The sequence below is a fragment of the Lepisosteus oculatus genome, chromosome 10 (genome assembly GCF_040954835.1).
Source record: "Lepisosteus oculatus isolate fLepOcu1 chromosome 10, fLepOcu1.hap2, whole genome shotgun sequence".
In the NCBI taxonomy this organism is placed as follows: domain Eukaryota; kingdom Metazoa; phylum Chordata; class Actinopteri; order Semionotiformes; family Lepisosteidae; genus Lepisosteus; species Lepisosteus oculatus.
In genome coordinates, this window is record NC_090705.1 from 30487017 (window position 1) to 30501754 (window position 14738).

A 14738-nucleotide genomic window follows, 5' to 3' on the forward strand; every position below is an offset into this window, starting at 1 on the left:
TTTTCATGTGCAAGGGAAAATGTGAACACAACAAGACAGAACTATCCTAAAAAATATAGATGTTATACTGAAATAACTGAAATAACACCTCTGCCAGCCTTCACTAATCCCCGACAAGTAAGGCAGCTGAGCAATGGGCAATGTTGATGTGAGCCAGCAAAATATCCAGAAAGGACACAAAGCTCTGAGACTCAATTCCAGATACAACGCTTTCCATAAAAGTATAAACTCTTTTCCATTGATTGTTGAATTACAAATGGTGTACACTTTATGCACCCATTTCTTTAAAGCAAATATTGTAATCAATACTTGAATACTCAAACTGAACCCTTTTATGGGTGAAAGATGTTACGTCAGCATGAATTGCAAAGAAAAATACAAAACTGAAATATGTTGGTTACATTCACGACATTTGCTATAGAAAACCTAATTTCGTCTAGGTGTACAACATTACTTTGATGAACCATATACTCTGTATATAAATACACAATATCAAATTGCAGATCATATGACATTACCGAAATAAGTGTAACCAATGGTATACCCAGTGCATAATGTGCAGTTTCCTGTGCTAATCATTCATGCTGTACATCTACCTTATACAAGTTATTTTGTACATATTTATGCATGTTCTTGCATTTTAAACATATTTTACATTAATATAGTAAAAATAATAAGCATCATCATTATACCACATCACTTTCAATTACTGTTTATAGAATTCAAGGTCACACTGGCCCAGATCCTATCCCAGGAAGCATTGGGCGCAAGACAGGATCCATCCCTGATAGGATCGTTGCAGGGGACACACAGACAGAAATACACACACTCACACATAGGCCAGTTTTTTACAGAAGCCAATTAACCTGTCAGCATGTCTTTGGACTGTGGGAGGAAACCCACACAAACACAGGGAGAATATGCCAACTCACAGGACCCCAGAACTTGAGCCCAGGACCCCAGAGCTGCAAGGCCAAAACCATTGTGCCACCATGCTTCACAGTGAAAATAATATTTTTTTTCCGAATGGATGGATACAAAACATTTTAACAAATGTTTCTACTAAACATCTTTCCATAATTCACTATTTTCCTCTCCATATAATAATGAATACACAGTTCATATGCCATATAAACTGAATGTTGTAATTTCCATGATTATTTTATGTCTTATTTCTTTTAGTTTGATCACAGTGTTTAACCTTTCAAGGTAAAGCAAACATTACTCTTAAGAGACCATGCACAGCAAGGCTCTTGTACTACCACCTACACACTTTACTCTAGGTGTATACATCAAATCATAATAGCTACTTCAATACATACAGATCTTATAATTTACAGGCATTATGTTTAAAAATACAATTTAATGCTTGATGGGCAAGGTCAATCAGTAACTAAACAAGTCCTGGCAAATACAGTAAACCTGTAATATTGTTTAGAATAAAAATAGTGTGCCCAAAGAAAATAACAGCATTAAGTATCAACTAAGATTTAGCACTTCATATTATGGAATGTGAAAGAATAGGTTAGATTCAGACATCTGCAAGTAGTTATCTTAATCTTTTAGAGAGTTAAAACTTTAACACCACTTTTAATTCCAAAATGGTTCACCTTCCTCTGTCCATTACAACTCAACAAAAACATGCAAAACATAACATGCCCTCATCAGGTAAATTCCATTTGTCCTACCTTCGTCACCTGGAATGTGTCCGTTATTGAGCTGTTTTATTCTTTTAATGTGAGACTTCCCATTGTAATGGATTTGCGCCTGGGCGGCTGAGTTCAGCTGAATGTTACACAGTTCACACAGGGTCAGACTGGGTTGCTTATCCTCTGTCTCTGCTCCTGTATTGCTCATGGTTTTGGTGCTTGTCTCACCTAAAGGTCTGCTGTCATACTCCAGTGCCATTCTGTCATTTTCTAAGGCACAGGGACTCTTCATACCTTAAACCTGAAAGAAAATAATCCCTTGAGAATCACAGCACAAACCCTTCCACGTCAATTACTTGCATGTTATTAGAAAAATAGTACCATTTTTTAATAGTACCATGGTTGAAGGTTAGGTTTGATATGTGAATGAACAGAATGAATTTTAGTTGTCTCAAATTATTTAAAATACTATAAGCCATTTTGTTCCTCTTATTGAGTTTAACTGAATGTATGTAAAAAAAACAGTACAGTGTACAATTTACCTTACAATGGGGCTGGTTGACTGAACTAACTGTAAAACGGCACAAAGACATTAAGAGGTAAATTGTACATACAGTAGTGCATGGATTTTACCAATTTAGAAATAACTATTACATGTGTAGGAGAAAAACTATGTAACTCACTACCTAGACAAAGAAGCAAACATTACTGTCTTGAGGCTGAAGAGAAGATGGTAATTTTGCCAGGTGCTTTAAAATAAAGCTTTTTGGTCTTGTGAAATTGAGTAATCTTCTTATTAAGCAAGATATTTTATGTTTTACTGCTTAAACAAACCATATCTCATTTTTTAAAAATATTTTCAATGTTTTATTTTTTTACCTCAGTTTTCTTTCTGAATTCAAATGTAGTAAATATGTAAAGGGGAGTTCTGAAATTAAATTGGGATTACTTATTTCCAAATTAATCAAAATGATGATTATTTATTCATATATTAAAAATCAATATTATTTCTTTTACAGAAGAGGGCAGAAGTTTTAGTCAGAGGGCTGAAATGTGAAACATGGTCCATGCTACAAAAAGTGTCCTAGAAAAACTACTTAGATTCACAAATGTATAAATCAACAAGTTCTTTTTTTTAAGAATGTGAAACAGAAGAAAAAACACACTGCATATTTTTGGACCTACTGAGCCAGATGATAAAAATAGTGATAGACTTTCTTGAAAGGATGTCCCATACAAACCTGTCCAAATACTGTACCATTCAGAAATATATAAAACCCCAGAAGGTTACATAAAGCATTGATTTTTATGGCAAACGTATTGGGGTATCTTATTTCAGATTGGATTAATAAGAAGATGCCTTACTTCTCATGTGGGCAAATGGCAGCTGCACTGGTTATGTTATAGACTGCAGCTCTAGCTCCAAGGCTTAATCAATACAGGGTGGCAGCTATCTTTTTGAAAACTAATGGCCCAGAAAACGATCAGTGCATGTAAGAAATAATGCAGTTCTCTTTCAGTAAAATTCTTTATTTATACCACTTCCTGGACACATCCAAGAATGTACAGAAAAAAGTAATAGGTTTATTCCATGCTGAAAAAAAGAAGAAAGAAAACACAATGTTTCGGCCGTGGAGTCTTCTTCAGGTGTCATCACACAGGCCATCACACCTGAAGAAAGCTCCACGGCCGAAACGTTGTGTTTTCTTTCTTCTTTTTTTCAGCGTGGAATAAACCTATTACTCGTTCCTTTGCAGCCTATGCATTCTGACGCAGCTATCCACCTGAATTACTAAAGAATGTACAGTACTATTTAAAAAAAAAATTCGGAAAGCCATTTTAAAGGATTTGTTCTCAAGCTTTGACAGCGTTGGATAAGCATAATTGAAAATGTTCTTTGTTCTGTTATTTCAAGGTGAACTGAGAAGAGAGGTGAAATGCAACAAGTGAAAACATTAAATGATTTCTGGAAATGTATACCCATTGTGACTTATTCAAATATTAAAAATGAGGAACAGTGCTATTGGTTTCAATTTGGCGTGCAGCCTAAATCTTAAACCTGATTTGAGCAGACACTGCTGTTCAATCCAGTGCCTCATTATACCTTAGCCATTACATTTCCTCATAGTATAACCCATATAAACATATTTTTATTGCCACTTGAACAAAGACTCTAACCAGGGCTGCCCTGTTTTCTTCTAATCTTTCGTTTTTAAAAATTATTACATAAAATAAACTCCAGCCTACTAACTGATACATAACGGTATTCTTTAAAATATTTCAAATTATACTGTAATTTCAATCAGTTTAAATATTCATCTATCCATTTTCAACAGTCACTTATTCTAAAAGTTGCAGGAGAGCTGAAGCCTAATCCAGCAATTATCAGTCACCTTGGGGCTTGAGAGAACATATGAACTCCAAATAGAAGGCACCCAAGTCTGGATTCAAACCCAGGAGCCAGATTCAGTGAAGTTGGAGCATTAACTGTGGACAGAATTGTGCTATTTGAAAAAACAAATCGTGCAGATATAACAACAAATAAATGAATACTTCAAGACTTTATAATACAAATATAAGGCATTTTTTCCAAAATTTGGAATATTACTATACATACTGTGGAATTACATTTGCATTAAGAATTGTGAATTTCTGTGCTATTAGAAGAACTGTTAAACATTTTATAACATGGGTGGAAAGTTGTAGAAGATTGGTTAATTATATACTCAGACAATGCAAAGACTACACACTCTTTATCCTGCCTCAACTATCTATGGAGTAGGTAAGGGCAAAGGCTATAAGCATTTTTCACTTCCCTATTTGCTTCATATAATTTTAACATGAATACTAATAGTGTTAATCATTTCCACAACCAGCTACGGGAAATGTAACGAGCTGTCTTTCATCTTGTTAATGCTTTCCATTAATATATGGCCTACTTTTCGCAGTACTAGTTCAAGGACTGACATAACTTTGTTGTCATTAATTGCTTTTCAGCAGTCACTTCATTATTGATCCCTCCACTTATCACTGTTCATTGACTGAACCTCATTTCACAGCAAGACTAGCCTGCTGTTTCAGCAAACTCAGTGACATTTTAACCGCTGTGCTATTTCACACACACACACACACACACACACACACACAAGGCACTGAACCCCTTCATTACACCTTTGTTAATCCTTTTGTCCTTCACAGATAAGATGACCAAGAACCAAGAATGGAAGAGATATAGTCCCTACTCTTTGTAATGCTCCAAGTCTGCAGGGCAGTACAGTAGTTCTCATCAATGTGTCTTATCCTTTAATGGTTATGAGGTGTGTGTGCTAAACACGGATGGAGTACAGAGCAAGAAAGAATGGAGCAGAAGCTAGCAGTCCCTGACAGTAGAGAGAAACAGGAAGCTTCTCTAGTATGGGGGAATAGAAATGAAAAAAACATTAAATTAAAAAAAACATTTCAAAGCCTATAATTAGAATAATTATAGACCCCATTTTATATTATACATTGCCAATACTTACATGCATTGTAAACCGTCCTTACCTTTCTGAATTTTATTATAGGATCCATGGGAGGTTTTTACGTAAAGTCAGATTCGTGTACTGTAAGTCAAGTCTTGTGAATCCCCAGGAAAGAGTTATAAAAAAATGAAGAAAAAAAACTAAAACATTTAAAACAATTAAAAATTTGAAAAAAAGTTCAAAATTAAATATTAGAAGTGCAGAGCAGAGTGAAAACAACGTCTATCAAACAGTTAATAATTTGTCTGTAAGGTAACATGTAAGAAGTGGCATGAAAGAAATGAAAGAGAAGACCAGGCAAGCATCAGAATTCTGAGCGAATTTGAGATGGCAAATAACTACGGTTTAGAGACCAGCCAGAAGGGAGTTCCATTAGTTAGGGAAGGTATCACGGTCTGAACTAGAAATTGAGGGGGAAAAAGGTGTTGGTAGTATTCAAGAAAAATAGTAATGGATAGGTCATCAGAAGTAGAAAAAGAGGAAAGGAAGAAAATGAGATCAGATTTGGAGATGTTTAGCTGGAGTTGATGGGAGTGCACCCATTAGGAGATGGCTGAGAGACAGGCATTAATACAAGAGGAGACAGAATTTTATCAGTGGGAGGAAAGGAGAAGGAGAGTGCATAATAATAATTCAGTATAATATTAATAAAAATCTAAGTAAGGTGGTTGTTACAAGTCTTATAATGCCTGAATATAGAAGCTAAAAAGACTCATCTACAATTGCTCGAAAACCCTACTCAGTGTTTTTAATAGGCTTTTTCACAATTTTTGGCATAAGTTCAATTATACCCTATTACCAGTCTATTTTAAGCGGTAAGCTGCAAATCAGTTATTGGAAGAGAAAAGTTGTGATTTGTACTGAGTTTCACTGCCTTGTAATCAAGTATAATCGCTCTGAGGCACTTCAAGACAAATCCCCTATAGTAATTTAGATTAACTGTCACAGCTCAATCCAAAGCTGACAGTAACACTTTTCAAAACTGGGAAAAATATATTTGATGTACTGCAGGGAATGAAAATATTTACTGAGAGCCAAAATGCATCCTTATCAACAGCAACTTAAAATAGAGACTCCCTGCTGAAATCTGATATCTCAAATGCTATATTCCTAATATCTTGAAAATGTGTAATTACAGTACAGTACCTGAAAAAAGTTTAAAATATGGCTACCATAGTTTAATCATACAATACAGGCTTATAAGTTTAGACATATTTTAACAACTTGGATACGTCAGTGATTCCCATTCTTATTCAGGAAAAGGTTTCTCATCCATAGGACCGTGCTCCACATACAAATTATGAAATAATAAATCAGTAGAGAAATCTAACTGGCTCACTGAAAAGCTTTAAAAATTATATGACAATTCTGTGGGTGCAACACCTAATGACTAGAATTACAATGGGTAATAAGGTCAACAAAATAATCTCAATTGGATGTACCAGGTAAACATGATTTTCTGTTGAAAATATTAAAGAGCAAACCTTAATTTTAAACAATAAATATGCTTAAGATACCTACTTAGAGATTATTAAACACCTTCAAATTCTGCATACACAGTGTGCAATATATTAATTTGTACTAATTAATTTCTGTATAGCTGGCACTGACCTGGAGGACGTCACATTTGTACATCAGGATAAGGAATCCACTCGCTATCTCCAGGTGAAGGCAAGCAGACAGGCGAGGAACTGGGAATGCACCTGGCTCACTAGCAGATCTGGGGATGAGCTGTGCAGGCAGACAGAAAGTGGACAGAAGAGGGAATTTGCCATGCTGCCAGGCAAAACACAACAGGGACAGTACGCAGGGCAGCCATGTGGAAAAGAACTAGGAAGCTGCACAGCCCAGCAGGACAGGTGAAGTGCTAAGGACCCTGCCCATGGACAAGAAGCAACTAAGAGACAGACAGTGATCTGGTTGGCCACTTGATCTCTGTAAGGGCTTTTGGAAGTCCCACCGTCGGGGGAATCAAAGAAATATAGTGCATTTCGAAGCCCTTTTGAGTTGTATGAGTTTACAGCCATGCCATTTGGGTTCCGTCTTAGAATTGGGATGGAGAAGTCAGACAGATTGAGACAACTGGAAGTATAAACTGGCAGGTTTGTTCATGCGACATGCACTTCCATTTCCGTGTAGGAAGCTCAATGACAGAGCGTCTGAATGTGGACTTGACGCTCTAGGCTTTAGGCCTTAGGCTCTAGGCTTAGGCATTCAGCTCAGGCATTCGGCACTGATGAAGTAATTACTCATTAAGTGGTGTCAGGGGGCCAATTGTGGCCAGTTGCCATGGAGAAGGGGGGCTGTGAACTCTGGCTCGCCCAGGCATAATATAGGTATATTCAAATACATATTGTATCACTTGTAGTCTCATCTCTAGTTTCTGTACTCTAATTCTGTACTCTGAGCTCTGTGTACTGTACATACCACGGCAGTTGACACATTTGACAACTGGGCAATAACTGCACTGTTCACATGATGACTGCACTTGAACAACAATAATTCAAAATTTAGTACTGGGAGAAAATGGACCAAGATTTATTGTCTTTTTAAGTTATTTTTTATTGTGAGTAAATTCAGAACTGAAAGCAATGGAGATGTTGCTCACTCATAATGTTGTTTATCTTTAATTTCAACTGCAAAATAATGTAAGTAATGTAATTCATTTACAATTCTATGTAGAAAAAAATAATGTATTTGTGACCCCCTTTCAGGAATCTCAAAGCACTGTACAATACTATACCAGTAATACGGATAATAGAAGCAAAAAGAAAGCAAGTTGGCCCAATACCAACAGGAAGCTAAATTGTACATGAAATCTCAAGCAAGAAGTAAAAAAAAAAGGTTGCATACATTCTCTAAGTCTCTAATTTGGACAGCAAAGTCTGCAAACAGTGTTAGTCACAAAAAGGCTTGGCCTTTGGCACAGTAAGAAGGCATGTATCATCAGATCTCAGTTTAAAGTACTGGATACATGTGATCCGTTTTTAAGAAGAAGCTAAATGACTCAGAGTCATATCCATAAACAGGAGAAGCTTAACATCCTCTGAAAGCATTGCAATTTACAAAGACACTTTTAGTTAGCACACAAGCTGCAGATTAATGAACATACTGAAAACTAATTATTAAATGAGAAGGTACAGTACCACAATAAGTAAGGCATGAAGAAATTAATCTAATCTTGATTAAATAAAGCTATGCATCATTATTTAGCACTGGGTAGTTAGAATGCGGGTCTTAACTGAGCAATATTACACAAGTGAAAGAAATATAACCTTGTGGTACTTCAAAAATGAAAATAATGGGTCAAAAGTAACCATCCATTTCAACCAGATCAACATCACCACTGAAGTCACCACCTTTGCAAAGCTCAGATTTAGAGTCTAAGTGTATACGTTTTGCCACAGTTTAGCTAAAGAAGGTTCTGTTCAAATCTGTTCAAATCTTATATTCAGTCAGTCATCTGTAAAGTGCAGAAACCACAGTAGTATAATCTGATTTGGTCTGCAAGCAAAGATGACTATAATCAGCAAAGCACTGAAATATATTGCATACCTACTGTACTGTAGTGGCTTTCAAGACATATGGTCTCATACATAATATACTGTATACTGTACCTATTGTACACACACTAGATAGTAGTGGAGTTCACCTTCTTCAGAAGTTCCACCTTCATAATTATTTTACGCATCAAAGTCATTAACTAATTTGGAAGTTTGATGTGCTTGTTCTAACCACTGTATCTAAAATTTGTATACTTCATAAAAAGCTATAATGTTCTATCCTTTTCTAAGAATAAGTAATAAGAACACTTTACTTGCTGTTATTGTAAAAAAAAGTAAATACTGATTTAATATCACTTGATAGGGAATATTAATATGGAATCACATAACTAAAGAAATTTTGACAGCTAAAATATCACTTGTGGATATTTTGGAAACATGGCGACGTTCATTTTAACACTTGTATTGTCCTTATAGCGGTAATGGACAATGAAACATGCATAAACTGTAATGTACTGTAGCTCATTGTGCCCAAGTGGCAGTTTAGCATAGTGGTTCAGACAGCCTCCTGCTACTAAGAAGGTGAGCTGATCAAATCCTGGACAGACCATTGCTTTGTTTTTTTTTTACATACAGTACAGTAGATGGATATATAAAAAATAGTTTAGTATATATAGTAGAAATAGTATAGCTTGTTGTGAATGTGAAGTGCCTGTTTCAGGTCTCCCTTCCTCAATTTAACATCTGCTACTGTATATCCCAGTACCGCTATGAGATTGTGAATGTAAATTGAATATTTAAATAGTGTGTATATGTAAAAGTAATAAAAATGTCAATATAGTACATGTATGAATTTAATTAAATTATTAATTAAGTTTATTAATTTCAATTTAAAGATAATCATAATGTAATTCTAAGATATGTATAAATATTTGTATAAATAAACTGTATAATTTGATTTCATAATTATGTGTGTGGTTATATTATGATGATTGAATAACTATAGATAATATTTATAATTAAATCACAAGAGAATATAAATATAAATAATAAATATACTGTATTTACAGTAAATATAGTATAATGCCCAATAGTTTTAAATCCACTATCGTACTTTCACATGCCCCCTATCCATGCCTTGCACTGAAGTCACAAGAAGTCTTGTCTTTTTAAATGAAAGCCCTTCTAAAAAAGCAAATAGTCTCTCTTAGTAGCAAAAGTATGCTGATTTGTTTGTGCAAAGGCCAAATAAGACAAAGCTAAATGATCGTGAAAAAGTATGTGAATAAATGTATAGGTTCCAGAAGATATTCATAACTGTTTTACTTGTTAGTACTTTGACGTATTCCTGGATATTCTGATATTTGAGTTCACAGTGCATCAGGATAACAATCCAAATGTTTTGAATAATCACTTTGATTGCTTTCAAAATTCCTTAGACATTTATTGTATTCGATATAGTACTTAGTGTACAACAAACTGATTTTTTGCATTCTATAATCTTTAACCTTAAATATTCTATCTTAAATATCTATTTTTGATTTTTCCCCATTGGATTTAAAGAATGTAGGGGCAAAGAAGATCATACACCCAGATTATTTTCTGTTGATGATATGATATTTTTAAGGAGATGGGAAAACATGTCAAAGATCCACATATTATCAATAAACACAGACATCACAATGAACACACGGTACTTGACTAAAAATAGTTGAAGCTAAAAGTCCTGGTTGCATGTTTAACTTTAAGAGATACTGTGTTGGAAGATCAGAACTAATACAATACGTGAGAAGGTGGAGGTGACCTCCCATTGTCTTTTCTGTATCCCCTAGTGGAGGCAGTAATCAATCTTTCCTCATCTCATTCACATGGCAGTAATTCAAGAGCACAGCTCAATGTAATTCATGCTGCTCATTTCCTGAGTCAGAAAAGTGTTTAAGATTAGAATGAGCAAAGCCAGTCAATCCACAACAACTTCTTAGGACATTACAAAGGCAGGCTAAGATCTGATGAATTCCATTTCTGCTTTTCTCTCAGTGATGAAACTCCCTTTGGTCTTTTATTTCAAGGTTAAAATTGTGTCTTACAACATAAATTACTTCAAAAGAAGTGTGAATATCCACCCATAAAAAAACTAACTGCTACTTATACCACTGCTAATTACTACTCCTGGTTAAATTATTAATATGATTTTGCTTCTGCTATTATGTTTTTAGGTTTGAAGGGAGTGAAATAGCTATAAGGTGATTTATTAACTGTCAAAATGTAATCAAAAGAAACATTTTAGTTATTTTTATAAAAACAATGGAAAAGATTGAAATTAAAAATATACTACTTGGTCAAGCTGTAAAAAACACTGTTGCTTCAAAGGTAAGAATGATTTGTGCAGTACATTACTGAGTGTCTCTTAGAAATTGTATTTGTTATGCTTTTATAGATGATATACCAATTCGGTTTAAATAAGATACAAGGCACAAAGGTGAAATTGGCTGGTACACGTGACATTGTAGCATCAAGGCAATGTGGCATGGCCTTTGAGGCTATGTGTCCAAACTTGTATAGTACAGTATATTGATCTGTAAGTACCGTAATTACATTAAAGGATGAATTTCTGACAGTAGTTAGTAGAGTTTAAAATCATAAAAAAACATAAAAGTTTGTGACTGCTAAAAACATCCTGTTGTTTAAGCATATTCATTGATTAACAAATGTTATTGACCTTACATCCTGAGTCAACTCAAGTGTCTGTTGGTGCATGAGAAAGTTTTCTTTTTGTTAGGGAAAATTAATATACTGTATACAATGCTTCACAAAAGTATGCACTCGTTCCCAAAGAGGTTATATTTTTTGGAATTATAAATGATGTACACATCTCTTTAAAGTTAAGATTGTACTCATAGTGAAGTGTCTTTCCAGATCAAATGAGTTAAAGGATAATTAATATGCTAATAACTTTACTAACAGCTTTACAACAAAGTTTTGAATTGCATTGCTTCCTTGTCTCTAATGCACATTTTAAGTTGTTTGTAACAATTTATTAACTCTGCAAAACCTGAAATACTGTACAGGATAGTCCCTTGCAACAGAAATAAATCTGACTATTTTCAGTTCAAAACAAAGTCCAAGCATTAAAGTACTGGATGGGTATTTCAAGATCTGTAAAAAATCTAAAAATTGTTTCAGTTTCTGAATGTGGATTTAATACACTTTTTGTACAGTAGTGATCATGTTCATAAGCAAAGACTGTTGTGCCAGAACGATATGTATATAAAGATATGTATATGTACTATTCAGTACAATCTAATAGCCTTGAGTTCTTTCATTATGAAAGTCTGGCATTCTTGCATAGTGGAATCCATGTTCGTCTGCAACAGCACTGTGTACTACTGGGAAGTTCTAATTTAAGTGGAAGATTAGTTAAGCATGGAATATAGTATTTATACACATACTTAAACACATACAAAATACTGTATACTGGTAATATACAGTAACTCAGATATTAAATAAATATTGGTTAAATAATGTAGTAAACTAACAATACATTTAGTTTCCATCTATGTTCAAGATGTTTGAGGCACAAATAATGTAGTAGTGCCTCCCTAGTTCTAGACACAATGTAGAATTAAAGAGAACACTGATCTACATTAATAGATAATGATAATAATGATTCCTTACACTTAAATAGTACTTTTCTGGACATTCTATTTAAAGCACTTTACAGGTAATGGGGACTCCCCTCCTCCACCACCAAAATGTAGCTTCACCATGATGTGATGGCAGCCAGAGTGCACCAGTACGCTCACCACACACCACCTATCAATGTGGAGGAGAACAGAGTGATGAAGCCAATCGCTTATTAAGTGATTATTAAATTATTAAGAGGTCATGATTGCTAAAGGCCAAGGGGAAATTTGGCCAGGACACAAGAGTAACACCCAAACTCTTTGCAAGAAACATCCTGGGATTTTTAATGACCACAGAGCGTCAGCACCCTCATTTTAAATCTCATCTGAAGGACGGCACCTTTTTACAGTATACTGTCTCTGTCACTATACTGGGGCATTAGGACTCACACAGTCCAGAGGGTGAGCACCCCCTACTGACCCCTCTAATACCTATTCCAGCAGGAACCTTAGTTTCTCCCAGGAGGTCTCCTATCCACATACTGATCAGGCTCACAGCTGCTTAGCAGCAGTGGATTGGCAGTTGTGAGTTGCAGGGTGATACCAGAGGTCACCATGCCTCTAAGACTCTAACTACAAGGAAAGCTCACAAAGGGGCACCACCTATTTATAGATCATCCTGTGGGTAGGGGTTAGGACATAGTGTAGGGCGTAGTGGCATTTTTTAAAAGGTCTACATTTGTGGAGCAGTTATAAAATTGGGAATTTCAACATGCTACTACATTTTGGTTAGTATTTCCACTACAGAAAATATATGGATCTATAATAAACACGGTTGATAAAGTTGAAATATGCTCATCAATGTGCTGTGTACAAACACAGGAATCTTTTCAGGAAGGTTTGATGTCCTAATTAATATCCCAGTTTTTGTGATTTTACATTCCACAGATTTTCTCATAGAATAACACAAAAACAAATCTGTTAACAACAGCAAGATGCCTGGCGGTAGAATTGAGGTTTGAGAATAGTCACTTCAAGGGACCTTTGTCTCAGAATAAGGATTATTAAACACAGCATTTAAAAAGGACAGCCATAAACTGAACAAAAAATTAAGTCTGTTTTTCCTATTTGTGTCTATTTCACATCTGCCAATTTCATCTCCTTCCATGGATGTGTATCATACTATAAACAAGTTGCCAATCTTTGGGTATAAAAGTGCCAACGAAATTTCCCCTGCTGCATAAATCAGAATCTGGCATTAATCTTGAGGAAGTATCAACAACAAAAGTTATGGAACAAGTTATGAAATAATCTGAAAGGTTTTCCTTCAGGCAAAAACGCCAAGGAGATATTATTGCAAATGTGAAACCAGTTCAGTTGCATGTCTTAAAGTAAGTTTAAGATATGGGTAATTAAGAAACTTTATTATTAGCAAGTTGGCTGAACTCCTCAGGACAAGTATATGTAATTGTAGTTCACGTCTCTTTTAAGCATTGTAATATAGGCTTCAGGTTAATTGTAACTTCTACAATATATGAAATTTGGAACAGTATATGAAATCTGTAATATAATTGATATTAGCTACATTTACAGTTGTAATTGTAAATATAACTATTGTAAATGTATGTTTATATACTGTACTGAAAAATTATATATTTATGTTTACGGACCGAGAAATATTAGAATGTGTTTAGCATCAAATCATACCATCAAAATCAACATCAAATCATTATGACAATATGGATCGTTCTACAGTATGTCTTGAGCTGAAAACTGAATTGCACATGATACTAGTTTACTAATAATACATTAATGTTCAAATTCATTATCAAATCAGAAGGCATTACATTTGAAGTGGGTCCCTTTTGTTCAACAAAGGACTTCAATACATCGCTTATCTTCCATACAAGTACTGTACCCAAAGGTGTATAAACATTACGAAAGCATGTGTATATGTCTTGGAGAAATTATACTCCTTTCTGTGAAGAGTGCTGTACACAGCTCAATAGATAATTGTGGATCTCAAGGATATACAGTACATACTAAATAGTGCCAGTGCATTGCTCCACATAAGGGCAGAATAAGATGCAAAGTGTGGGTTTACAACATTGTCTCTGTAGTACTATATAAAAATTGTGATCCCCGTTCATACTACAGTATATTGCAATCCATAACATCACATGTCTGTTCTGCTCCACTCATGCAAGAAAATGTGGGCAGTAACTTATCCTGTAGCTGTAGTACACAATATGCCAACCATATTATATGGTAATGAATAAACTTGTTTGATTGGGTAAGCCTCGTTGTAACATATGACTTATGGAATATGTTAAGAGTTATACATTGTTAAATAATACAGTGTGTTCTACTCATTATTTTGGTTTGGGTCGTGTTATTAATATATATATTTTAGGATTAAAAGGGGCAGGACTCCACAAAGAA

At 34.8% G+C, this 14738-nt stretch overlaps 1 protein-coding gene across 7 annotated transcripts in view; it reads right to left on the reverse strand.

Moving 5' to 3' along the window:
* znf385d (zinc finger protein 385D) overlaps positions 1-14738 on the reverse strand; it is a 279058-nt gene that overhangs the window by 227482 nt on the left and 36838 nt on the right. For 5 of the 7 annotated variants that reach the window (XR_011190740.1, XM_069195074.1, XM_069195076.1 and 2 more), the window contains exons 2-4: positions 6782-6901; positions 5193-5264; positions 1689-1950 (exon numbers count right to left, since the gene is read on the reverse strand). Coding sequence is in view for 6 of the 7 variants with exons in the window: in XM_069195074.1 (XP_069051175.1) it covers positions 1689-1941 (253 nt within the window). In the remaining variant the exon portion in view is untranslated. Of the gene's footprint in view, positions 1-1688; positions 1951-5192; positions 5265-6781; positions 6902-14738 lie in introns of those variants that run through there. The other 2 variants (XM_069195071.1, XM_069195072.1) reach the window with 2 other exon arrangements.